Source organism: Mastigoproctus giganteus, chromosome 4 (assembly GCF_048544385.1).
Source record: "Mastigoproctus giganteus isolate SK-2022 chromosome 4, ASM4854438v1, whole genome shotgun sequence".
NCBI lineage: Eukaryota > Metazoa > Arthropoda > Arachnida > Uropygi > Thelyphonidae > Mastigoproctus > Mastigoproctus giganteus.
This window is the reverse complement of record NC_143578.1, coordinates 183,926,752-183,953,713: the sequence shown is the minus strand read 5'-3', so window position 1 is coordinate 183,953,713 and position 26,962 is coordinate 183,926,752. Positions and strand designations below refer to the sequence as shown.

At 35.3% G+C, this 26,962-nt stretch overlaps 1 protein-coding gene across 1 annotated transcript in view; it reads right to left on the bottom strand.

Annotated features, from left to right (window-relative positions):
- Positions 1 to 26,962, bottom strand: part of LOC150087240 (myb-related protein B-like) — a 279,695-nt gene that overhangs the window by 4,693 nt on the left and 248,040 nt on the right. The window contains exons 15-17 of the mRNA XM_090371905.1: positions 17,526 to 17,663; positions 12,997 to 13,119; positions 2,930 to 2,983 (exon numbers count right to left, since the gene is read on the bottom strand). Of these exons, the coding sequence (XP_090228031.1) occupies positions 2,930 to 2,983; positions 12,997 to 13,119; positions 17,526 to 17,663 (315 nt within the window). The remainder of the gene's footprint in view (positions 1 to 2,929; positions 2,984 to 12,996; positions 13,120 to 17,525; positions 17,664 to 26,962) is intronic.

Here is a 26,962-nt window from a genome sequence, read left to right as displayed (position 1 = left end):
AGAACAGCAGGACCATTGTTATAAACAAATCATCGATCCAGTATTTCCAAAGGGGGCAAAATTTTTAACAATATTTTTCTTGATGCAAATAACAATCAGCTGGTGGTATTAAGACAAAAATCCACAGATTACAGAAAAATCCTGTGCATGTGTGTAAGCATAGTGGTAATCAACTGTATGGCTCTATCTTAAAATATAAATCGTGTATGTTGTCAATAAAACATCATTTCAAGGCCAAAGTCTGGATAAAAAAAAAAAAAAAAAAAACTCCTTCCTTCTGCATATTTCCACAATAAAAGCTAAAAAATTTCCTGTTTTCTGAAAGTTAAAGGTTGGCAACTGCATTATTGGCATCCCAGCTGGAGAGCAAATACTCATGAGTGCCTTCCTGAGAGTTTGATCACAGCTGTTATCAGGTAATGTAATGATTTACAAAAAGGTTTAAATTCAAACAGTGATAAGTTGACATAACCCTTTGCTATTGTCAAATTAGCCACACAAAAAACTTAGCAGCTATTTCCCCCATCTAAAGCTATGACGCTTCAGTGTGTATTGTCTGTAAATTGTGCACTCTTCTAGGGATCACTTGCCTGTTTTGCTGGATAAAAAAAAAAAAAAAAAAAAAAAAAAAAATCCCAAGCTTTCAAAAGGGAAACAAAGGTGCCCATTTCCCAAGGCACCTAGAGAGAGAGAGTGTAAGCAAGCACTCTTGTCTTGATGGGATTTGAATTCAGGCTTTTTCCATTCTATGTGCAAAGGACAGCATTTGTAACTATGAAAGAAAATGAGCCGCACTGTTGTATGCTTCTTACTAAGAAGGGAACCAATTCAGAAATAGAAATGTGGCTTATGTCCAGCTTATAACAGTTTTGGTATTAAATCATTAAGCAAAGGCCTACCAGGTGAATGTTTAGGACATGCACACAATGAATTGAAAATTTTTTTTTTTTTTTTTTTTAAATCAAGTTAATGGAATTTATAATAAAATGGGATGAGATAAGCACATGCATGCTATTCTAGAAAATGTAGTACAGAGTACCTCTTTTGCACTACGTTACATTGTTGTTGATTAAATGCTCATACAAACTATAATCATCTAGTTGATTTAAAAATTTTGTCCCCTGTGGTGAGTTCCCTTCCTGCTTGCTCCAATCAATTAGGGACAAACTGAAATCACCCATAATAAGACATTCACCCATTCCATCTACATGTAGAGGCTCATCATAATTTTCATAATCTTATGGTCAGTAGGTTATTCTCACTCTGTATCTTTACTTCCAACTAACACACCACACAGGTTCTATACTTGCATGTGCAAGTTCTGAATCTGCACAAGCTTTTATTGTGCTCAGTCATGCTAAGAAGCATGACTCCTCCATCCTTTCTGTCTTCTTTATCCTTCTTAAATACAAGTGCACACCATAGTGAAACTCTATCCTCTATTTCTGGGTGAAACTATGTTTCTGTTAGCCCTATTATGTCATTGTTAGTTAGCCCAACCAGAGTTTTGAATTCACTCATTTTATTGATAACACAACTGCAATTACTGTAACACACCCTTTTAAATTAAGCTTATTTCCCTAGAATTAGCTTCCTGTTTGAAACACTGCTACCCTTGTCAATATTTGTTTGTTCTTGTTTGTTACAACAAACAAGAAATCTGAAGATGTTAAGCATTACTTTGACCAAACATCATCAGATAAATGCATATTTATATTATCCCTCTCCCCCAATATCATTTAGCTTAAGGGATCATGTTTCCCTGAAACCTTTAAGCCCTTCTAAATGATACTGGCAGAATTTTGCACCACATCTGTATTCCAAATTTACAAAATGGATTTGTCCTACTTACAAGTGCAGGCTGCAGTGATAAAAATGTCTATTTCAAAAGCCTTGCAGCCCCCCCCCCCAAGTCCTGAATTAGTCCATAAGGCTTTCAGCATCCCTCGTATTGTATTTAGGCAAAACTGCAGACACACACACACATACATACATTCTGACTCGAGTTTCGTCCTACATTTACTTAATCAATTTGTCGGTTCATGTCACTTAATATCATTAGTCCTAGCATGAATAATAATAATACTCCTTTATTCCACCCAGCATGCACACTGGTTCTAGTCCACCTATCCTTATTGCAAGAAATGTTGCCCATTTCCTTGACAATGGAATCTCCCAATAAAAGTAAAGCCTCTTGTATCAGAGTAGTATGCACCTGACTAGCTTGAGTTGCCATTTACTAGTTGATCAACTATTAAATGGCAAATCATGCTAGACAGCCACTAAATATTTCTGTTCAGTATTATTCCACAACTTCACCTGTTAATAGGCAGCAGTACAGAAAAAATATCTTGCCAGCATTTGCCTTTTGACATGTGCTGCCCAAAAAACTATTTCAGCAGTTGATACACTTATTTTGTAGAAATAGCATTTTGTTGAATGGCACAATAGTTTTTGAGGCTCATGCATTCTTGGTTCAGCCACTGACCACATCTACCAACCCCCATATATAAAGAATCATTTCCAGTTTCAGCTGTCTAATTTCTTATAATTATTCAAATTCTGCTGGCCACAAAATACATAAGACAAATTAGTTCTTAGTTTACTGATTTATAAATCTTGCTATATTAAAATAATCAAAGTTTCAGCTAGAATCATCAGTTATTCTAGAAACATTTGGAGGGGGGAAAAGGAAGGTGAGTGTCTTGAAAGACTATGTATTTTATCATATTTAGATATTGAAATTTCAGCAAGAATAGAACATCCTTAATAATGCTAAGGTAAACTTAGTCCTCTATACCTCAGATTACTAAGACAACTTGGCTTGTACTAAAGTTTATAAACTTTAGATAAAATAAATTATTTACAATTCATATAAACATTAGCTGGGGTGGGGGAAACAGCTAAGACAACTAAATAAAGTTCTCACCTTAGAAACTTGCTTCTTGCAAGGAATTTCATCAAACTGAATTCGCTGCTTGGACTGAAATAGAGTTAATTTTAAAATTATCTCTCTCTTAATTACGAATTACAAAGATCTTACTGTATGACATCATTTCCATATGTAACTTTTGTGAAACTGTATTATACATTTAAAACATAATACAAAGAGATCTATCATATTCATTTCGAAACATTTTCTGGTTAATCAACAAAAATCACTGGTAAACATTTGAATGAGACAAAATATTGCCGATTTCCAAAACAGGGTTTTAGTTTGATACTTGAAGATCTTAGATCATTATTTTAACCCACATATATACATACAAAAAAAAAAAATATATATATATATATATATATTATAAAATAAGAACAAATATCTTTAGCAACAATAGCGATCTGTAAATATAACCTCTCTTAAAGGGACAGACTCAGGTCCTGACCAGAAGTGTTAAAAAAAATGACACGTTAAACAACCTCTTCAAAACAAACACTCTCTAATATGGATGCAGACACTTTAAGGTGTCCTTTCCCATTTTCATCCTCCCTTGATCAGACACTTTCAAGGATAATTGACACACACATGCATCTTTTTGTGGGTCAATGGGGTTGTAGAAGGCAAGTGAAAAGTCAAGGTCATTATGGCAATATTAATTTAGACTTGTGATGGCCACTGGATCATGGAGTAGATAGCACAATGTCTTAAATACACTCATACTGCTGGTGAGAATGTTTGAAAACTTATTTGGACTGTCAGATGCAGTCCCACTTGTGTGCAAACTTAGTATGGCAATAAAATTGAAACTTGAAAGACACTACTGTTAGAATAATAAAAAAAATAATAATAAATAAATAAAAACCACATGTGTACCCTGTATGCATGAAAGATGTTTTATTTTATGTGAAAACATCTTCGGTGGCACCCACTAAATTTGTAAAATCGAACAGCTAGAACTGAAGTTATGAACAATATAGCATTTTATGCTCGCGCCCTCTACTCAATCTACCAAATCAATGTTAGTAACTGAGTTAGCGTCATTTAGGAAGTGAATGTCATTTGTGTCATTTCTGTCTCGCATTTTTGTTACCAATTGGTTTTACTTCGGTCCGAAATATTTAGTATGAACAATGTAACATTTTATGCTCGTGCCTGTTACTTACTCTACCAAATCAACGTTAGTGACTGAGTTTAGGTGGCGTCATTTGCATCATTTCTGTCTTACATTTTCGTTACCAATTGGTTTTACTTCAGCCAAAAAATTTAGTAGGTGCCACCAAAGATGTTTTCACATCAAAAATAATAAAAAATAGTGTAGCAGGACTGCATACAGCTGTAATATATTTCTGGGGGGAAAAAAATAATAACAATAAAACAAATAAATAAAAATAAAATAACACCTCTATAGATAATTGTGACCAGTAACCCTTGAATTTTAACTTCAGTAGCATGCATTAATTGAAACTGTTTAAATCTAGCTTTCCTTTTAGCACTTCTTTCTAGATATTAGAAATGCCCACCAAATGTTTATCTACCTTTGTGGTTACAAAGGAACTGGATGCAAAAAATAATTTTGATATCATATATTTGGATTTCCGGAAAGCTTTTGACACTGTTGCGCATGGAAGACTATTGTACAAATTGGAGCAGAATGGTATTAAAGGTAAGTTGCTACAATGGATAAAAGGATGGTGCTCTTCTTGGACTAATATTATTAGTGGAGTCTCACAGGGTTCGGTTTCGGATCCACTGTTGTTTTGTATATTTATCAATGATATTGATGAAGGTATATCAGGCTTAGTGTTGAAGTTTGCAGATGATACAAAGGTTGGCAGGGTTGTTAATGACAGTAATGGCAGTGTGCTCCTGCAACAGGATCTAGATAATTTGGGCAGATGGGCTAAGAAGTGGCAACTGAAGTTTAACCTTGACAAATGCAAAGTACTGCATATGGGTAGAAGTAACCCCAGAGAAACGTTGTTGTTGTTATTATTTGGTTTTTAGGAGCATTAGCAACTAAGGCCATATTGCTCCGGGATATGCGGTGGTCATTCCCTGACCTTTCCACATCCTCAGTATTTGGTGGTGACAGGCTTGAACCCCAGTCTAATCAAGAAGCGTGTGCTACGCACTGCTGCTCCTTCCCACCTGGCTACGGAGGCGCCGAAAGAAACGTACCAACTGTGTGGTACTACACTTAAGGTGGTAGAAAATGAAAAAGACCTGGGAGTAATTGTGCAGTCAGATATGAAGTTTTCTGAGCAATGCAGACAGGCTGCCAGGGCAAGTCATGGGGTTTTGTCAATGATATATAGGAATTTTGCTAGCAGGGAGAAGGATGTGATTGTCCCTCTGTACAAGGCAATGGTCAGGCCGTGCCTTGAGTACTGTGTTACAGGTACAGAGAAGGGCAACAAAATTGGTGAGGGGAATGAAGGGATCCTCTTACCAAGAGAGGCTTAAGTTCTGCAATTGCAGTGGCTGGAGACTAGGCACCCGCGCGGTGATCTGATTGAGGTGTATAAGGCCTTGAATGGGTTGAGCACGCTGAATTCTGATGGGATCCTTCCACTTGTTCAGATTATGAACCTAAGGGGGCATAAATTCAAATTAAGAAAAGACAGATGTAGAACAGATGTGCAGAAATTTGCCTTTAGCCAGTGGGTGGTTAATTTCTGGAACAAACTTCCATCTGTTGTTGTGGAAGTTGATAGGTTAAATAAATTTAAGGAGGAACTGGACAGGCATTTGGAGGGAATGGTGTGGTTTTTTTTTTTTTTTTTTTTTGGCTGATGCTGCATAAGCTCATACACTTGCTTTCTTGCATCTCATGCCACTACTGGTGCCTCCGTAGCCAGGTGGGCAGGAGCAGCACATGCTTCTTGATTAGACCGGCGTTCAAGCCCGTGACCACAAAATACGGAGGATGCGGAAAGGTCAGGGAATGACCACCGCATATCCCCCGAGCAATATGGCCTTAGTTGCTAATGCTCCTAAAAATCAAATAACAGCAACAATAACAACATGCCACTATTATTACTACTACTTTGACAGAAAGGCATGCAGCTCCTTTTTCAGCACACAAATCAATGAGATGACAAGGATAACCTCTTACACCAAATGCTTAATATAGTGTTAAAATAGCGAGGAGTCATCAAAAAGACTGATTCCTTGTCATAAACCTAGAGTCAGCAGATATGGTAGGGCTTGAGGTAGTTAGAAGTAAGAGAAGTCATTTGACATTGCCATCATAAATTGATAAAATTTGATTGGAAGGATGTGGAGAGACATCAACAACAACAATAAAATTATGCCATCCCCATTTGCATTTAATTTTTCACTTTGAATGATTTTATTTATTTGACAAAGTGATTGTGAAAGCACTCTGAATTTTGGATTTGTATTATTAAATTCTGGTTTAGGAAAAATCTCCATTCTGCATAAAAAAATATAAACATTAAGAAGGCAGCAGCCTGAGGATCTGGAAAAAACAAATAAATAAATAATAATAAAAAATACTGTATTACTAACATAATACAGGGTTTTTTTTTTTTTTTTTTTTTGTCCTCGCCTTTTCCCATTATGATATGGGGTCAGCATTTTTATTGTTTTGTCATGCAATTTTTACGGCTGGATGCCCTTCCTTATGCCAACCCTCACCCTTTATCCGGGCAGGGGATATGCGGTGGTCATTGCCTGACCTGCCACATCCTCTGTATTTGGTGGGCACGGGTTCGAACCCCAGTGTAATCAAGAAGCGTGTGCTATGCACTACTGCTCCTGCCCACCTGGCTACGGAGGCGCACTAACATAATACAGGTAAGCCTCGTATAACATGGTAGTTTGATTCCTTTGAAATCTTGTGTAATGCAAAACCATATTATAGGGACCAAGAACCAGTACAAAAGGGGGGCTACGTTCCAAAAGCTAACAAAAATACACAATTTTTTTTTAAAAATTATCGGAAACTTAATTTTTTATAATATAGTAGTAACTTAAATAGTAATAACTGAACAAACACCTCCTTACAAGCTGTGATACATATGTAAAATATATGTACATTCATTTAATTTCCTTCCTCTTCATTGCTGCTAAGCACAGTAAAAAGAGAATGTTTTGTCTGTTGCAGAATATCACCCTCTGAACTTTATTCTGCAGCATCTAGATTTTGTGTATCTTTTGCTCTCTTTAAAAAATCAGTAATCTGGGTTTGTTTGCTTTTGTTTGATAGATCTTTGTAAATTTCTTGGTATGGAGCTAAACATTTCTGGAGCTCCCTTTTGAACTTTGTGCTCCTTTCAGTTGAAGGATCTGCATTCAAAAAATAAGATTCTAATTTCTCGGCTAAGTTTATGCCTTCCTGTATATTTTTTAGTGTAAAACTTGGAACTTCAAAATTTTTATATGCGCTATCATCCTCTAATTTGATTTGGTTTACCTGCAATGCCATTTCCACCAAATCCGCTTTGTCAGCCTCTTTTTCTACCAGTAATTCTTGAAAGCTTTCCATAGTCATATCATTAAAACCTTCCCCATCTACTGACTTAGCAAGTTCTACTATTGCACGGTTTTGACCATATTTCCTGAATGAACTGACCCTGGCCATACATTTTTCCAAAATGCATTTAAATGTTTATGGTTTTATTTCTTTGAGTGATATTGAGCTATGATTCCGATATGGTCCACAATTGAAAAATGTTTCCATGCCTCCATCACTTCAACAGATTCAGAATCAATTTTTTCAAAATATTGTAACGATTTTCTGATGTAATGAGTTTTAAAGGTAGATATAATGCCTTGATCTAATGGCTGAATTAAATAACACTTTGAATAAAATTTTAGTAATAAAACTTAGAAATCTAGATTTTTCCGCTTTAATAAATAAAAAAGAACACGGCACACACAAGTTGCAACAAACACAATATGCACAAGTGAGCTACAGAGTAACAAGTTTCTGAAAATTTGTTTTTTACATGAGTGAATATGAAATATTCACTCATGTAAATGTAAAGGGGAAACACATTTTACTATAATAAATGTGAAAACCCACCGAATTCCAGCTATCAGAACTATAACAAATGCAATAAGATCGAGTTTACTACTCAATTATAACTGATTGTACTAACCGGAAACTGCAAATTACAGTAAACCCCCGCTATTCGCGGGGGTTACGTTCCTGAGAAATGCCGCGAATACCGAAAACGCGAATACTGAGTTATGGCTCCCATAGTAATAAAGGGGTTCCGTTCCAAAGTATGAAATATATAAGAAAAACTAGTCTAAAATTTTGTCTATGTATTATATGTACCTTCATAATATGACTATATACATAGACAGTACATAGTGAAATGCAAGCATATGGCATCGAAATGAAAATAAGAAACAATTTAATATTAAATGTAATATTTATTAGAAATTTCAAACAAATCTTTCAAACCAGCGTCTTTGCTAGCTAAAAAACCTATCCCAGTTTCGCTATCAAAACCTATCCCAGTTTCGCCAGTGCTATCACCAGTTTCGCTAAAGCGTTGATAAGGAGTTTTGCGTTTTCACGAATGATGAGTGAATTTAACGGAATTTTATTTTGAGTTCGGTCTTCTATCCACAGATTTAAAGCCTTTTCCATTTTTTCTAATTTAACATCACGTGTTACAGAGCAAATTTTTGAAGCAATTAGCGCGTTTTCACGGACACTACGGCGGATTTTTTCTTCCGATTTCTTGATTGATCGTACCGTTGACTCATTGATTTTATAATGTTTTGCCACTTAGGAGACACTTTCACCATTAGAAATTTTGTCTAATAACTCAATTTTATTCGCTTAATGTCATCACCTTCTTTGATATTTTCACATTTCTCTTGTTATTCGTAGTCATATTTTTGTAGGGGTTAGAAAGAACTTGTCCACAATAAAGTCACTTTCTTCCGTTAACACACTCGAAAAAGTCTGTTTTACACTGCAAAATGGTAGATTTATCACTTTTGTAAGCATATCAATTTATAAATTGATAAATTTATTCAATTTATAAGCATATAAATTAAAAGCAAACGACGAAACCTTCCATAACAAGCGCATAACACATATTGAACAAGGATTAGGGAGAAACATTCACGCTCGCGATTTTGTCACCCCTCTCCCCCCACCCACTGAGCGCTGTTTTGACCGGGAAAGATAATTTTAGCCACGCCCATGTTTTTTTATGGCGGAAAATATTCACGGCGCTTTAAAATTCACATTTTTTAGGTTTCATTTTATATTAAATCGGAGATCGCGAATACAGATACCGCGAATAGCAGGGGTTTACTGTATTTTTATTTTTTTATGGTAGCGACTTCCAGAAATTGTGCTTTAGAAAAATATCACAAAGGAACACCGCAACTAGCGAGTCAACAAAAGGGAACAGAAACGTTGAAAAATTACATCTAACATAACAGCAGGGTTTTCCCCAGCACAAAAGCTCAAAAATACTGTGTTATGTGAGGTTTCCAAAAATTCTGTAACCATGTTATATAAGTACTGTGTTGTGCGAGGACTGCCACAATTTATCAATCATGTTTGAGTGAAGCCGTGTTGTAGAAGTACTGTGTTACCCCTGTGTAACACAGTGTAATAAATTACATTTGCATGTAATTTATTTTTAAAAAATAATACTATTCAATATGTATTTTAAAGTTTAAAAAAATCTCTATGGCAGTCATACTATATGCCAGTGTGCAGTAAGTTTTTGATTTTAGAACCTACAGATTCATACATTAAAACGATTAATGAATAATTAAACTAATAGGTTGTTTTTAGAAAACAATACCCATTTTGGCACCTTTTTTTTTTCAAATGTGCATTTGACTAGATAAAATGACCTACTGGTAGATAAAAAAATCTGCCAGTAGCCATGCTTAGTTATACATCTCTGTTTTATATGCTGCCTACAGTCTGTAGCTAGCATGTAAGGTCGTAGCTTATCAGTTTTACTGACAGGTTTAATTGAGTAAGTGAAAGATAGTAATAGATTTTTAGATTTGTATGACATTATAGGCACATTTGTATCAATACATCTAATGGAGTAAGGATGGGCAAAAGCTGAGTTTATAAAATAAATGATAAAAAGAGCTAAAACTGGGAATAAGGAATTTTATCATACATGGATGAAAAAGAAAAGTAAATAGACCCCTTACAAAACGGAAGTGGTAATTAAGATGAACAGCAGCTTTTCAAAAATCTTGACAATTAAAAGCTCATTCAAACTGGGGGGAGGGGGGAACTACAGAGGCTGAGGTGGTTGTGCATCAAATCATTAAGAATATAATGAGGTCATCATTAGATTTCAGAATGATTCTCTTGAACTGGAAAAGTGTTAATGTCACCCAAACCATAATAAAAAAAACATACTATCACTGTGTAAGGCAATTGTGAGACCATGCTTGGACTATTGTGTCCAGATATGAACACTGCATGCTTCTTGAAAGAGTTCAAAGATGGGCAATGTGCTTAGTGAGATTAGAAAAAGGGTGGCCGTATGAGGAAAGACTTCTAATACATGAATTGCACAGTTTGGAAACTAGACATCATAGAGAAGGTATACAATGCTCCTGTGAAAATAAAATGAAAGAGGGCAAAATTTCACAGTTATAATGATTCCAGAACTAGGGACCATAAATTTAAATAATGGATCGGGGGGGGGGGGGATATGATAGACCGGATTGCAGAAAGTTTTCATTTAGCCAGAAAGTTGTTAATTATTGGAATAAATTGCCTCCATGGGTGGTTGAGGCTAACCACCCATGGGGAGTTCAAAGCTCAGCTGGATAGATGCCTATGTGAAAAGGGAGTCAAATAGGTGGTTTATTATTATTATTATTATTTTTTTTTTTTGTAAGTTCAGTAAAAGCCCATGGCTTCCTTGCACCATATATGACTAATACGAATAATAAATAGAGAGGCGATAGGCTACTACAGCCTTGTAAGTTTTATTTTTTTGTTATGGGCAAGATAATGCAGTCTATGTTAAGGGCATAATATAGGATCATCTCAATAAAAGTGGAATCTTAAAGGGATTAACAGCATGGGTTTATGAAAGGTGGGAGGGTGAATTTTCTACCAATTACTGCAGTGGTTTTCAACCGGGGTGCCGTGGCACCTTAGGGCGCCGCAACAACATTCCAGGGGTGCCACGTAATTTGGGTTTAAGTTACTTAAAAATATTTTTTAATTTATATGTTTATTTCATTATAAAGAGGTATACAGTATCTTTTTAATTTTGTGGTGATCTATAATTGATGTTTACTTAGTACCTCTATATAAAGAATAAAATTATATACTGTATATATATAATTTGTATTATGAAATGCAATTTTTATAATTATAACATATATTTTTAATATTTTATATATATATTAAGAAAATTGATAGGGGTGCTGCAAAATAAAATAAATTACTTAGGGGTGCCATTATGAAAAAAAGGTTGAAAACCACTGAATTACTGTGATGAGGTTATAAAACAGCTGGATGCACAGAACAACTGTCAGAACTGTTCCTCTATCTAGAGCATAATGCTGTAGCTGAGTGGTCAGGCATGAGGGTGCACAAATACATATGCCCTAAGTAACCGGGATTCAAGCCCTTTGCTGCTAAATATGGCGCTGTTTCTTGTATTCTCTAGCTCTTCTGACCATGTGGTCATCCTGGAGTACAAACAGAAAATTTTTTATCATCTAAGCTTCCTTAATGAAACTGATGAAAGGAATATAAAGAAAGCTGTAACAATAAGTTTGCTGATGACTGAAGGCCAGAATGCTAATTAATGACCAAAACCAGTCTGTGTTACTTCAAATTACTTGGACCTGTTACAAGCATGTTCTTAAACATGGCAACTAGAATTTAATGCTATTAAGTGAGGAACAGAAACCGATAAGTAACTTAGATGACTTGGAGGGGGGGGGGGATTAAGATTTATTCAGGGCAAGAAAACCTTGGGGTTATAATACAAAAAAGACATGAAGATGTAAACACATGACTAGGAAGGCGCATGGTGTTCTATCAATGATTTATTAAACAGATAAGTAAGAAAGAGGTAATTTCTCCTTTATATAAGATGACAGTGATACCACATATGGAATACTGTATTTAGATCTGAAAGTTACATCTAAAAAAATTCCTGGAGAAGATTCAAAAGACAGCAACCAAATTGGTAAGGGACACTTAAGTATTGTCCCTATGAGGAAACAGGTTTGAAGACTGACAAGGCAATACCTGAACAAGGTGTGAAGGTAATATGTAAAACGAATGAGGGAAGTACTAGAGATACAAATATAAAATCTTAGGGAGTAACAAATCTCATGAAGTTTACTTTATGGTAGTGTGTTGTAGATCACTGGAAAAAATTATCTTCCAAGGTAGCAGAGGGAAGAGACTTTGGTCAAGGCAAAACTGGATGGGAACTTTCTGGTAGTGGAAATAATATGAATGACCAATTTTTTTTTTTTTTTTTTTTTTTTTTTTGACAAATATAGAATAAGTCTGGTTCCATGCATTATTTAACCATTCTAATAATAATACTGATTACTAACTTTCATTAAGTTGCTTTTTAAAAATTCCATTATACAGTTATATATGCATATCAGTGTGTATATGACCAGATTATAAAAATAAAATAAACAAAAAATAAGTAAATTCCTAAGAGAATAATGCTGGTTACATGACTTTTTTGGATAGTCGTGTAACCAGCATTTGGGATACTCTCACACTGGGCAAAATATTAAGTATTTAAGCTGCTTTAGATCAACAAATTTTATTTTCACAGTATTATTAATCTTACAGTCCTGGACATTCCAAAAAAAACCACGAAATCCCATTAAAATGATAGTTTAGGAATGAGGCTATTTTTTGCAGAAAACATTGTTTGGTTGCTTATAACTTCTTGATTTATTTTAGTCATAAATCTGGAGGTCTTTTTGATAACAGGAATTGTAATCTTTAGTAAAAGAATAATTATTTTGTTTATTAAAAACTATATCATTACAGAATTTTTTTATTTTGAGAATGTGTTAATGAGGTAATTTACCTTTGGTTTAACCAAATTAGTCAATCCAGTAAATGGATCATTTGCTCCTTCGTCTGGTAGAGTTTCTTTGATTATAGAAGGTGGAGAAAAAAGCACAGAAATGTCTCCGATTAATGATTTACTCTAGGAGGAAAAGAAGTAATATTACATAAAGATAAAAGTTAAGAAATTAATATATAAATTTTTCCTAATTAATATGAAAAAGCAACTCATTAAACATACAATAATACCAATTAGAAAAGAGGCATGTTATTCCAACTATGATAATTAATTCTTGCATTTCTAGTATGGTATAAAGTGAAATCCTCTCTGCCAAAGTATCATAAAATTATTTACTATAACTTAAAATTACACAGCTATACTATATATAAATATATATACATATTCAGAGTGTTTCATAACTCGTGGGCCAGACTTTCAGGATTGATTTATACAAACGTGTCAGAATTCGAACAGTTATGAAGCAATGGCTGTTTGAATTTTAAAAAATGGCTATGGAGTTCAGTTATTAAATAAATAAATATGAATAGGAAAATGTGTAACTATTATGAATGAACATTTCACCAGGTATGCTTCTGCTTATTCTTATTTATTACCATTGAAAACACCATAGCCATGTTTTAACATTCAAAGAGCCATTTCTCTATAACATTCAGAATCAGGCATGTTTATATAAACTTTTTTTTTTACTCTTTTTCAGGTCTTGAATCAATCCTGAAAGTACAGCCCACATGCTATGAAGCATCCTATATATAAGTAGTACCAATCTTATTATCACAGTAACAAAGGAATAGGAAACAAAAAGTAATTCTCACATCATATACTTAGATTTCAGTAAAGCCTTTGATATCATTCCACACGAAAAAAACTGGTGTAATGTGGCATTCGAAGCAAAATTACTGCTGAGATTAAGGAATGATTGAGTAGCAGATGACAGAATCATTATTTATGCATACTGCTCTTATTGGAATAATTTTATCAGTGGAGTTCTCAGAGTTCAGTGTTGGGTCCCTTACTGTTTTCAATACTGATTAACAGTACTGATGAAGGTATATATCAAATTTAATATCTAAGCTTACTATTTGATACAAAGGTTAGCAGGTATGCCAATGCAAAAAGATCTACAGAAATTAGGCAGAGAAGTGGCAATTGAGGTTTAGCACTGATACATACAAAGCACTGCATGTGGATAGGGTAGCAGTAATCACAGAATAACATACCAATTGGGTAGTACCGTATTCAAAGTAGTGGAGAACAAAAAAGATCTAGGTATTCAGTACAAAGTTTCTGAGTAGCACAAACAGGCTTCCATGACAGCTCATGGGTTTCTGTCAATGACACAACAAGGAGATGATTATCCCATTATATAAGGCAATAGTTAGGCCACACCCTGAGTACTGCATACAAGTTTGGAAGCTTCATTTGATGAAAGATGTGGATCTGTTGAAACAAGTGCACAGAAGAGCAACAAGATTAGACAGGGGCACAAAAGGGTACATTACCAAGGAAGAATTCAGATATGTTTGCAGTGCTGGTAAACTAGTCATCTGCAATGAGACCAAACTGAAGTGTTTAAGGCTTTAAATGGAGGTGCTGATGGAATCTTTACTTTTGCTTCAATGACTCATATAAAGGTACATAAATTAAAATAATAATAATAAAAAAAAGGATGGTTACAGGATAGATGCTTTTAGTCAAATTGTAATTGATTGTTGGAACAAACTTCCATTTTGCATTGCAGTGAGTAGTTTGAATAAATTTAAGGAAAGATTAAACAAATTATTAGAGAGAATGAATAGATGACACAGGTAGAATTTTTTTTTTTTTTTTTTTTTTTTTGCTGATGCTATATTAGCTTGATTCCTTGTATCATTGGCCACTACTAATACATAGGTATATTTACATTTTCAAAGTAGTTTCAAAAGAGGTTCTAGTAGTCCATTTATGTATAAATGGCCTTAATCTTCTAGTAAGTGTTGCCATCTCTTATTTGTATTTCCAAGTAATTGTAGATACAGTTCATAACAGATCACAGCACCAAAGTTGATTTAAAAATCTGAGTGTTGATTGCACTGTCAGCTTATCTAATTTGGGCTTACAAAAACATAATTCTATGGAATTAGATCCAGAAGCTGATGAAATTGAGTTGAGTGTTACATAGAAGATATATAATTAAAAAAGAAAATAAATAACTCCCCCCTCCCTGCACCCAATTACATTTTTGACAATTTAACTTGCATGATACAAAGTTTAAAACACATCTAAGTGATAGAACAGGGGTTTCCAACCTTTTCCCCTGTACCCGTTAGCTCAGTGTTTCTCAACCTGTGTGCCACCAGTATGCTTCAAGTGTGCCGTGAAAAATGCAAATAAAAAAATTAATAAATCCAATTTTTATAATAAAAATTAATTAAAATTAAAAAAAATTCGTTTATTTACACTGTGCCGATCCGAGTTCCTTCTGGCGGTCAATGTGACGTCATGTTTAATTGCTAGTACTAGATCTGCTTGCCTTTATTCACCTTTTGATTCCTAGTACTAGAATTGCTCACCTTTATTCGGCCATTCTCATCACTTGAGGGTCTCTCCCAGGCACCCTCGCAGTGTATTTTGCAGTTGTATATATGTGCGTAAAGCATAGGACTGCGAATTAAGTGCAACTTGTAAGCAGCATAGTAAGAAATTTCCTTTGTGTTTTTATCTCTAAAATTTCATATTCAGTTAATGCATATAAAACAGGTATTTATCAATTAACTGTATTAATTTCTAGAAGTAACTTTAAATTTTCTAGAAATTATTAGTGATGGATAAATATTTAGTTAAAGGAAATCAGAAGAGGAAACTTGATATCGAGCTTGTAGAAAATGACAAAAACAAAAATGAGCAATCATCAACATCGAAGAGAGAGAGAGGGAAAAAAAAAAAAAAAAACGATGTTGTCGTAAATATGATGATGATTATTATTTGGTGATGGGATTTTCTTATACTGGTCCACATACCACACATGTGGTCATATACCACACATAAGGGTTGTCCTCAACCTTTATGTGTGGTATATGGTTTAAAATTGTTGAACAAATCAATGGTGCCAAGTAAATTGCAGCGTCATTTTTCTACGAAACGTGAGAATTTATCATCTAAAACTATGGAGTATTTTAAAAGACTGCAAGCCTCTACAAGAAAACAAGGTGCAGAATTTTATAATACGGAGGCAATATGGCAAGAGAAAAGTTAGTTGATAAAGTAAAGTGTCTTCTTGCATGAGCTAACTTACATTACATCATATTGTAACTATATAATGGGAAGTGTTAAGAACTGCTTGGTTAACAATGAGCCATACTTTTTTTTTTTTTTTCCATAACAGTGGTGGGTCTGAACACAAAATGTGCAAGTGCACGTGTGTGGTGTGGGGGAGAGGGGGACCTAACAAAGTGTGCAAAGTTATATTATATATTATCAAGGAAAGATTATTGTGGGCTGGATATAAGAAAATTTGCATTAGTCAAAGAGTAATCAATTGCAGCAATAAATACTTGTACAGGATAGAGCTTATATAAATTTAAAGAGGGATTAGATAAATATTTAAGAGCAATAGATAAAATATAAACTTCGGAGACATTTTATTAATTTTTTGACAGCAGCTGCTACATAAATTTTGCTTCCTTGCATTGTTCTACTATTTTAATAATCCTAGTGCACAAGCATGTTACCCAGGCCCATGGTTAACACTTGATTCACTACAAGCGTATTGCCTCTTTTTGCATAATTTTTGAAGGAATACTCACAGAGATAAAAAAAATAATAATAATAACTTGTAGATAAAAAAGTTGTCTTTACTTTGATCTATTGCTTGACTAGATAAATTTCATCCAGTGCTTAACAAGTGTTTGTATGCTATTCAAGTGAAATTAGGTTGGCTCAGAGGCCAACCATCTCTTCACAGTTATTTCAACTTCCTTATTGCAGTTATCCATTGCCTCAGATTTGTCCTTTAAGCTTTTGGGGTTACTTAGAATCAAATCTGGACTATGGAATGATGTAGAACAATTTAAAATAGTGACAAAATTCTTTGCCAGTGTTGCACAGGTGCACCGATGACATGTTGTTACTATCATGTTGAAGTAACATTGTTGTACTGTCAAGCCTTACTCATTTGATTTTTTTTTTTTTTTTTTTTTGGGCTTATCTGATTCAAAGTACTGGACTGAATTAACTATGGATCCCTTTTCCAAAAATTTGGTCAAACATTTTCAATAGTCAAAAACTCAATAGCTGTAGGTTGTTTGAACTACTTGTTCAACAATGCTTCCACATAAAACAGTTTGCTTCTAAACTTGTAAATGAGCAACAACACAGAAATACTACTGTATACATGCTAACTGGAAAATATTAGCTACATGGAAAACCTAACAGAGACTTTCTATGCCATCTAGCATCGAGGTTATGAACTAAAAGGCATTACTTTTCAAGCCCACCCTCATCCATATACATATGGAAAAGTCATTAACAGCTATTGAAGGTCTACTTACGGGTGTTTCAGGATTTAGCGGTGAAAATTCATTGGTCACAGGTGGGTAATAATAAGTAAGTCCAGGGACTGCTATTTCTCCAGGTGTTGACCAGGTCTGATGAAGAGCTTTCCTGACACGTATTCCTGGTGAAAGGTTCTGTAAGTAAAAATAAATAAATAAACCAATGCAGTTTAAAAAATGATGTTAAAATCTCTAAGTAAAGCATAATAAAGGAAGAATATATGGGTGTTCTACTGATCTGCTAGATAACTTGAAATGTTTTTTTTGGGGGTGGGGGAAATTTTTTAGGCAAATTCTCAAGCTTTCCCTCCCATAAACATAACTGTTAGATGCACATTTATCTTATCCTGTAGTACGCTGCACTGTACAAAGTGCAGCCCAAAGTTTTACTTCATACACCACTTTGCTATTCATTTACGCAAAATATATTATTTATAGTTTTGGCATACACTGACTAATAAAGACCATCCATCAGCTAATGTGAAGCCAGTAAGCCTACAAACAGCCGTCCTGAAAGTGCCTCAGATTTTTTTAACGTATAGCAGATTCATCTGTTCAGATGATACTAAACAATTTAAAAAGATATTAATAAGTTGGGCACTGGATATAACAATATTTGTTTCACTCAACTAAGCCAAAGCCGAATATTCAGGGTAGAATACTCAGACTTCAATCTTCAGTGAGAGGCAGAAAGTGTCTCCCCTGAGTAAAATCAAACTCGTGTAAAGAGTACAAATTCTGATTTAATTTGACATTCATGCATAATTTTTAAAATTGCTTTTCTTTCTGTTTTCATTTACTGAAGAATTTATTGAAGCTGATGAAACAGCACATTGCCTACAATGTTAAAAAAAAATATATCCACACTGCTCTGATATAGTGACATGAAGCATACTTAAGGATGGTTGACTTAATCATCTTTAAAATAGTGTCCTTGGCATACGCCAAGTCTTCTGATTTTCCACTGTTTGAAGCACTTTTGTAAAGTTTATTTCAAAATCACTGAATGCTGAACTTTCATATTATTCTTTATTTTGTAGATCATATGCAGCCATATCCGGTAAAGACAAGGAAGCAGTTCTGTGCCTGGCTTGGTGATTTGTCACTACTCTCTGTAAGCAATGACGAACAGAAAAGTGAATTGCTGTAATGAAGAAACCAATTCGGAGTTTGACTGTTCCAGTCTTTCTTCAAACTGTATCATGATGACATCTCCGAGCTTAAACATCTTTAGTCATTTATTAGGGACATTCAAAAAGTTTTGCCAAACACATACTCTAGATTTAGGTACAGAGGTACAAATAGGCATAGTAACATGAGATAATCTTAGTAGTAGTAGTATCTGCACAAAATTTCAGCCATGGATCATTCCATGTCAAGTGGCCTAGGGGTCGCCGCTCAACCATCTTCAATTTTGGTGAAACTCGGTGCGGATGTTTAAACGGGTTTCAAATGAAGCTGTGCAAAATTTTAGTTCAAAATATAGTATGCTTGAGGCACCAGCACCTTTTTTTTTTTGTGGAGGTAACTTGTGTTATGCAGAATAAATCACAAAAAATTTTCAAAATTTTAAGTGTTACTGTTGCACAACATTGAGAGGCCGGCATTCCCTTCCCCCCATATTTCTCCTTCAATCCATGCACAATACTAAGTATTATTGTAGGTTTTTGGGGTTTTCATTAAAAAAAAAAAAAAAAAAAAATGTAGTGCTATGAAACTTGGTATACCTAGTTAACGATTGGCAGAGAATGCAAAATTTTTGGTGTCCAGGCTCAAAAACCTTCACATTTTTTACAATGCGGTCTAAAACTGGCACCAAAAATTTGTCACAACAAATTAAGCAAGACTTTTGAAATAAAACCTTTGGTACCTTCTTTTTTGAACATTCCACTTACCAACTGCATGAATTCAGCCTAACTAAATATATACTTACAAGTATAAGAGTATATATACTAAATATATACTCTTATACTTGTTTTCTGGCTGAGATATTTTCCTTCAAAGATTGACTTAAAATTTGAAAGTCAAATTTGACCTATCTTAAGGGACAAATATCTTAATCTAAAACACCTTCAATTCTCTTGTTTTTCCCACCAACGGAAAGAGCAGAGTTTCAGCTACAAGGATCATGGTTTATCTCTTTTGTGTCTGTGCACTCAAGGCCTTAAAATTAAGCCTAAACATCAAGTAGTTCTATGTTATTTTGTGAGATTTTTTTTGTTGCAGAACACTTCCTTAATCCAGCCTAATGTTTAGTATATTCTAGAATAAAACCCAAAAATTCTAGAATATGCTAGAATTCTGGAATATTCTATAATACCCAAAAATTATAGAATATTCTTGAATTCTAAAAAAAAAAAAAACTGAGCATTCTAGAACATTATAGAACTCTGGAATATTCTAGAATCATACAAAAAAAGTATGGTAGCCAGGTGGGCAGGAGCAGCAAGTGCATAGCACACACTTCTTGATTAGACCGGGGTTTGAGCCCGTGACCACGAAATATGGAGGATGCGGAAAGGTCAGGGAATAACCACCGCATATCCCCGGAGCAATATAGCCTTAGTTGCTAATGCTCCTAAAAACCAAATAACAACAACAAAAAAAGTATAAATAGCTGATGTTTGAACCATGCTGTTATTCATGTGTTTTATCTTCATGATGAATAGTTGTTTATTTTTTTCCCCTCTATATTTTATTGCTTGACTGTAATAAATTTAATTAAGTTTTCATTGCTTGCAGAAACGTCCACTTTATTAGTCAGCATGAAAGCCATGGAATCAGAAGATTTTGCTGGACTCATGCACCATCAGTCATATGGATAATTTTAAATGTCAGGTGCTATCCTATACACGCAAAACTGGGTTAAAATTATTTAAAGAATTTGAATTTGAAGAACAACAGCTGATAAGTCGAGGTTGTGGATTAAAACTGGGTGAAGAAGACAATGTGTACATCATGAAGCTTTGCTTTTGACAAAATTTGAATTTTTGTGGCATTCATGTTGCAATCCTTTCCAGAAGAGAAATCATACGGTGAAAAAAAGTTTACAACCAACTGACTTGTGAATGGCAGACTACCTGAAAGACCTAACAAAGGTGGACATAAAACCAGGCCAGAAGCTATGTCCATCATGCTGAAAAGGGTCTAACAGCCAAAAAGCAGCAACAGGAACATCAACTTCATCTGGACCATGATGACAAAATGCATGTGACTGAAAACTTGAACACAAGTCTGATGGCTACTGGTATTTCTCCTCTGAAATTTCAGCAAATGGCTAAGAGAGACTCGCAAGGCTATGCCAAAAGGAAGTCAAGTACAAGATGTAATTGCCAGTAAAATTGCATCTATTGGTGGCTTGGATCCAAATGACATCATGGAGCCAAGTGCAAGTCATCAGTGTGGAAACTGCTTAGATTACAATGAGCTGTTGAAAGAATTGTATCAAGTCATTCAGAAATACTTCAAATATTAACACTAGCTCCAGTTAGTTGGTCCATAAAGAAAACAATGGAAGAAGAGTTTAGTCTCAGAAAGAATGGTCAAGAAAGCTTAGAAAACTTAAAGCAGAAGAAGGAATCGTGGCCATACCTGGAAAAAAGCTTTGAGCAAGTAAAGCAAAATATTGCTTTACTTGCTCAAAATAAGACGAATTTAATCGGATATGCCCTGGAAAGAAAGATTACATTTCCATTAGGAATGCAGATGGAATAAAAATTCAAATGCAAAAGCGACTACTACTCAGCAACTTTAAGGAAATGTTTATAACTTATCGAGATAGTATGGATCTGACATTGGATTTTCTAAATTTTGTGAACTTCGATCCAAGTGGCGTGTCACAGTTGGTGCACCAGGAACACATTCTGTATGTGTATGCACAAGCCATCAAATTGTCAAGTTAATGCTAGCAGCATGTGATAACAAGGTTCTCATTGGTAAAACAGTCTGTGATTTGGAGTCAAAAGATTGTATGCTTCATTGGTGTGAAAAATATCCAAGAACAGATGAATTAAAGTTTCTAGAGAATATTTTTGAAAACAATGAACCGGAAGATATTGTTGAATTGAAGCAATGGATACACTGACAGAGATACACTGGACAAAAATCAATTAACAGAAGATTTTATTGAAGAGTTGAGTACAGAGATATTTAGCATTTCCTGTCATCACTACATTGGTAAACATCAAAGCTACCATTTGAAGTCAACAAAGGAATGCCTTGTTGTGCAAGATGATGTTCAAGGGTTCCACTGGGAGAATAGCCAGGCTACATTGCATCATTTGTCACTTATTACAAGGATGATTAACTTCAGAATATAAGTTTCTGCATAATCAGTGACTGCCTTTGCCTTGACACAATTGCAGTACATGTTTTTCTAACCAACTTAATTGAATATTTGAAGAGTTTCTTGACAGAAATCAGGCACATTTACTACTTCAGTGATGGTTCTGCAGCTCAATACAAGAATTTTATTAACTTGTGTCATCATCAGAAGGATTTTGATATCAGTGCTGAATGGAATTTCTTTGGAATTACTAGCCATGGCAAGCCATGTGATGGAATTGGCGGAACAATAAAACGATTGGCAGCATGTGCAAGTCTCCAACGCCCAATTGAAAACCAAATCCTGACACCAAGAAACATGTTTGAATTTTGTGACGAGCATGTGACTAGAATAAAATTCTGTTTTGTTTGTAAAGAGGAAATTGAGCAAGTAAGGCCATTTCAAGAGAAAAGATTCATAGACGATCATACTATTGCTGGAACAAGAGAAAATCATCACTTCATTCATATTGATGCAAGACAGATTCATGTTTGCAGAGTATCAAATAACACACCATCAACATTTGTAGCTCATGTAGATCAGACTAGTGAAACCAATATTCAATATGTGCCAATTGTTACTTTACAACTTGGCCAATACATTGCCTGTATTTATGACAATAATTGGTGGATTGGAAATATTTTTGAAATTTCATTTGAAGAACATGATGTATTGGTAAATTTCATGCATCCCCATGGAGCAGCTCTCTCATTTCAAGACAAGATGTCTGCTGGATTCCTAAACAACAAATTATTGCCAATCTTCCAGCTCCAAAAACAACAACAATGGGATGCCAATATAGCTTGCCTGAAGTTGTAATATCAACCATTAATGAAAAATTCCAGTCCATTATGAGGCAGTGATTCAATATCTTCACACTCACTTTCTTATTTCAAATTATATTGTGTTTTAAATAAATTTTGTTGCAGTTATAACTTCTTTCAAGCTTAGAAACCAATAGAACATAACCTTTATGCTTGGAATCCTGAATAAAGACCACTTTTCAGGTTGGAAACTTGCACTAAAGAAAGCCATGCAATTTTTTTTCTTGACATTTGCACACCCATTGTAAAACATAGATTTTTGTGCATTGGCAATATATCCTTTCTCCTTAAACCAAAGGGCAGAGTAATTGCAAAAAATTTCACTCTTATAAATGCAATAGTTCTGTCGTTATTGAGATGTGAAACTTCACCAAATAAGTATACAAATATTATGTGGAAAATATAAAATGTTTAAGGGCATTTTTTAGGCCTTAAGTAGCAAGACACAAAACTGAAAAATCATGATTCTTGTTGCTTAAAACCTGCTCTTTCCAGTGGCGGCAAAAACGAGAGAATTGAAGGTGTCCTACATAAGATATTTGCCCCTAAAGATAGACTCAAAATTTGACCTATCTTTGAAGGAAAATATCTCAGCCAGCAAACAAGTATAGGAGCTCATATTTAGTCAGGCTGAATTCATGCAGCTGTTATATGGAATGCCCAAAGAAGAAGGGGTAGCAAAGGTTTTCATTTCAAAGTTATGACTTGCAAAACTCTTGCTTAAATTTGTCGTGACAAATTTTTGGTGCCAGTTTTAGAATGCATTATAAAAAATGTGGTTTTTGAGCCTGGACACCAAAAGTTTTGCATTCTATGCCAAACGTTAACTAGGTATACCAAGTTTCATAGCACTACCTCTCAACGTTGTGCAACAGTAACACTTAAAACTTTGAAAAGTTTTTGTGATTTGCTCCGCGTAACACAAGTGACCTCCACAAAAAAGGTACTGGTGCCTCAAGCATACTATATTTTGAACTGAATTTTTGCATAGCTTCTTTGGAAACCTGTTTAAACATCTACACCAAGTTTCAACAAAATTGAAGATGGTCGAGCAGGGACCATCTTCAAAATTAGGCCACTTGACATGGAATAGCTAATATAACTTATTCTGTTTCTTTTTTGGCAGGTGTAATTTTGAAGCCAGCTGACAATCAAGCCAAAAATTTAAAAATTTGAGCAGCCAGCAGTTATAAAATCCCTGACAAAAGAAAATGTGGAATTACCTGAAATCATTCAATTTTGAACCCAACCTGGGTCTACTGTCTTATATGTGCTTATGTGCACAAAATCCCACACCCAGATTATCCAGACCTGGAGCCAGTAAAAAAAAAAAAAAAAAAAAAAACACCCCACTAGTGGCATAGTTACACATAGTAGCATTACCTATTTTTAGGTAAACATGGCACCCAATGTTAAATTATAGCAATTTAACATTATTAAGTTTGCTCATAATGGTGCCGAGTCCAAACAAACCCATAAGCAGCACAAAGTATTCATTATACTGTAAAACAATATTCTTACTGATCGTGTCTTATGCTGCTAGTGTATGGTTCAGAAATGTAATCAAAGTGAAAATGCGTACCAAACTGATAACCTTACAGCGCTCTGTTCTTTTGGCTATCAACTGCACTCCTAGAACAGTACCTAATAGTGCTTTACAGGTGTTGGGTGGTATGATGCCCCTTGACCTGTTTATTATATACAGAGCAATTACTCAGTTTGAGGAAGGGCCTTACTACGCAAATATTGGGAGTTTCTTCAGATCCAGCAGACAACTTAAAGATAGAAAAGATCAGAATTTGGGAGGAACTTGTAAAGGTTTGGCAAATCCACTGAGATGAAAGTGAGCACGTACTGGTTACTAGGAAATGTGTTCCTAAAGCTGATTTTGTATCAAAGATTCAAGTTTTCACCTTCTATGACCACATCTTATTTACTCACAGAACATGGCTCCCTCCGTTCTAAGCTCTTCGAAAGAGAACTGAAACCTGATCCTTATTGCACCTGCGGAGGCTTGGAGACGTGGGACCATGTACTTTTCCATTGCCTGTTATACATTACAAGGCCAGATCTCACGGAGGCTAATGCAAACATACTCGTAGAAGATAAAACTAATTTCAAGGTATTACAGATTTTCTCCGCCTTTGCTTTCAAGAAGAGAACTGAGCTGAGAGCTCAAACTGCTAGGCAATTTACTTAATAGATCTTGAAAATCTGGAGTAATAGATAGAAATTGGCTTTGGGGCATAGTTGCCATACTGTGAAGTTAGAAGCTTGGAACCACTACACAATTGAATTAACTTTATACAGTGACTTCTTGGACATGGATTTCAGGCAAAACGCATTCGATGACAAACGAACTTTCTATTTTTTTTTTGGTTTGTATATTGCCTGTTGGACACATCTGAATCGCTTTAGAGACTGAAGCAAGCATGTACTAATTACAGTTAAACTACAGCTATGATTTTGTGTAAGTACGCAGCTCTGAGGACAGTACACCATAGTTAACCCATAAACTTGAACTATGTATGTAGCGTAGAGGGCATAGTTTTAATTGTATCTCATATTGTGGTTGCCTTCGCAACGAGATAGCTGCTATTGCATTACTTCAAATAAATAACGCTTCTTTAGTAGAGAAGACTACTGTTATTTATTTTCAGCGGTACCACCACCCAGACAATCGTTTCGAAGCTATTGGGCTTCAATAAATTAGGACTTGTAAAGAATCCTTCAGTTTGGGAGAAGATTTTAAACATAACTATGAGAGCTTCTTTGGACTCAGGGGAGGTGCCCATAGACTGGAGATGTGCAAATGTAACCCCAATTCACAAAGGAGGATCAAAGGCTGACACAAGTAATTATAGACCTGTTAGTTTAACTTCTGTTCCAGGTAAATTAATGGAGGCACTGGTTAAAGACGCACTGCAGGATCATCTAGACAAGAATTCAGTTATAGCTCAGACGCAGCATGGTTTTGTTAAGGGCAGGTCTTGCCTGACCAATTTGATTGGATACTATGATGTAGTCACAAAAGAACTGGATGCAGGGAATAACTTTGATATTATATATTTGGATCTTAGAAAGGCTTTTGATACTGTTGCACATGGAAGACTGCTGCACAAATTGGAGCAGTGTGGCATTGGAGGCAAATTGCTGCTATGGATAAGGGGATGGTTGAGTGGCAGAAGACAGAGAGTGGTAATCAATGGACACTGCTCAACGTGGACTAATGTTATTAGTGGAGTTCCTCAAGGTTCAGTGTTGGGTCCGTTGTTGTTTTCGGTGTTTATGAATGATATTGATGATGGGATATCAAGTTTAATGTCCAAGTTTGCAGATGATACAAAGGTTGGCAGGGTCGTTAAGGACAATACTGACGCTATGCTGCTGCAACAGGATCTGGAAAGGTTGAACAGATGGGCTGAGAGGTGGCAAATGAGGTTTAACATCGACAAATGTAAAGTGCTGCATATGGGAAACAGTAACCCCAGAGCAACGTATCAACTCTGCGGTACTACACTGACAGTGGTGGAGAATGAAAAGGACCTGGGGGTAATTGTGCAGGCAGATATGAAGTTCTCTGAGCAGTGCAGACGAGCTGCAAGAGTAGCGCATGGTGTCTTGTCAATGATATACAGGAATTTTTCTAGCAGGGATAAGGAGGTGATTATTCCCTTGTATAAGGCAATGGTAAGGCCACATCTTGAGTACTGTATACAGGTCTGGAGGCCTCATTTCAAGAAGGATGTAGAGCTGCTGGAACGGGTACAGAGAAGGGCAACAAGATTAGTAAATGGAACAAAGGGTTGCTCTTACGAAGAAAGGCTTAAGTTTTGCAAATTACAGAGTCTGGAGACTAGGCACCGGCGAGGTGATCTGATAGAGGTGTATAAGGCTTTGAATGGTTTGAGCATGCTCAATGCCAATGGGATTCTTCATCTTTCTCAGAATAATCACCTCAGAGGGCATAAATTCAAATTGAGGAAGGACGGATGTCGGATAGATGTGCGGAAATTTGCCTTTGGCCAGCGGGTGGTTGGTTGGTGGAACCGACTTCCATCACTTGTTGTTGAAGTTGATAGCCTAAACAAATTTAAAGCTCAACTGGACAGGTATTTCGAACGAACGGAGGGGTGAAATGGGAGTGGGTGTTTTTTTTTTTTTTTTTTTTTGGCTGATGCTGAATAAGCTTGCTTTCTTGCATCATATGCCTCTGCTAATGCTAATGCTAATGCTAATAAGATGCTATGCTGGTTGCCGTTGTGTTTGCCCAAGTTGGGCCTTGG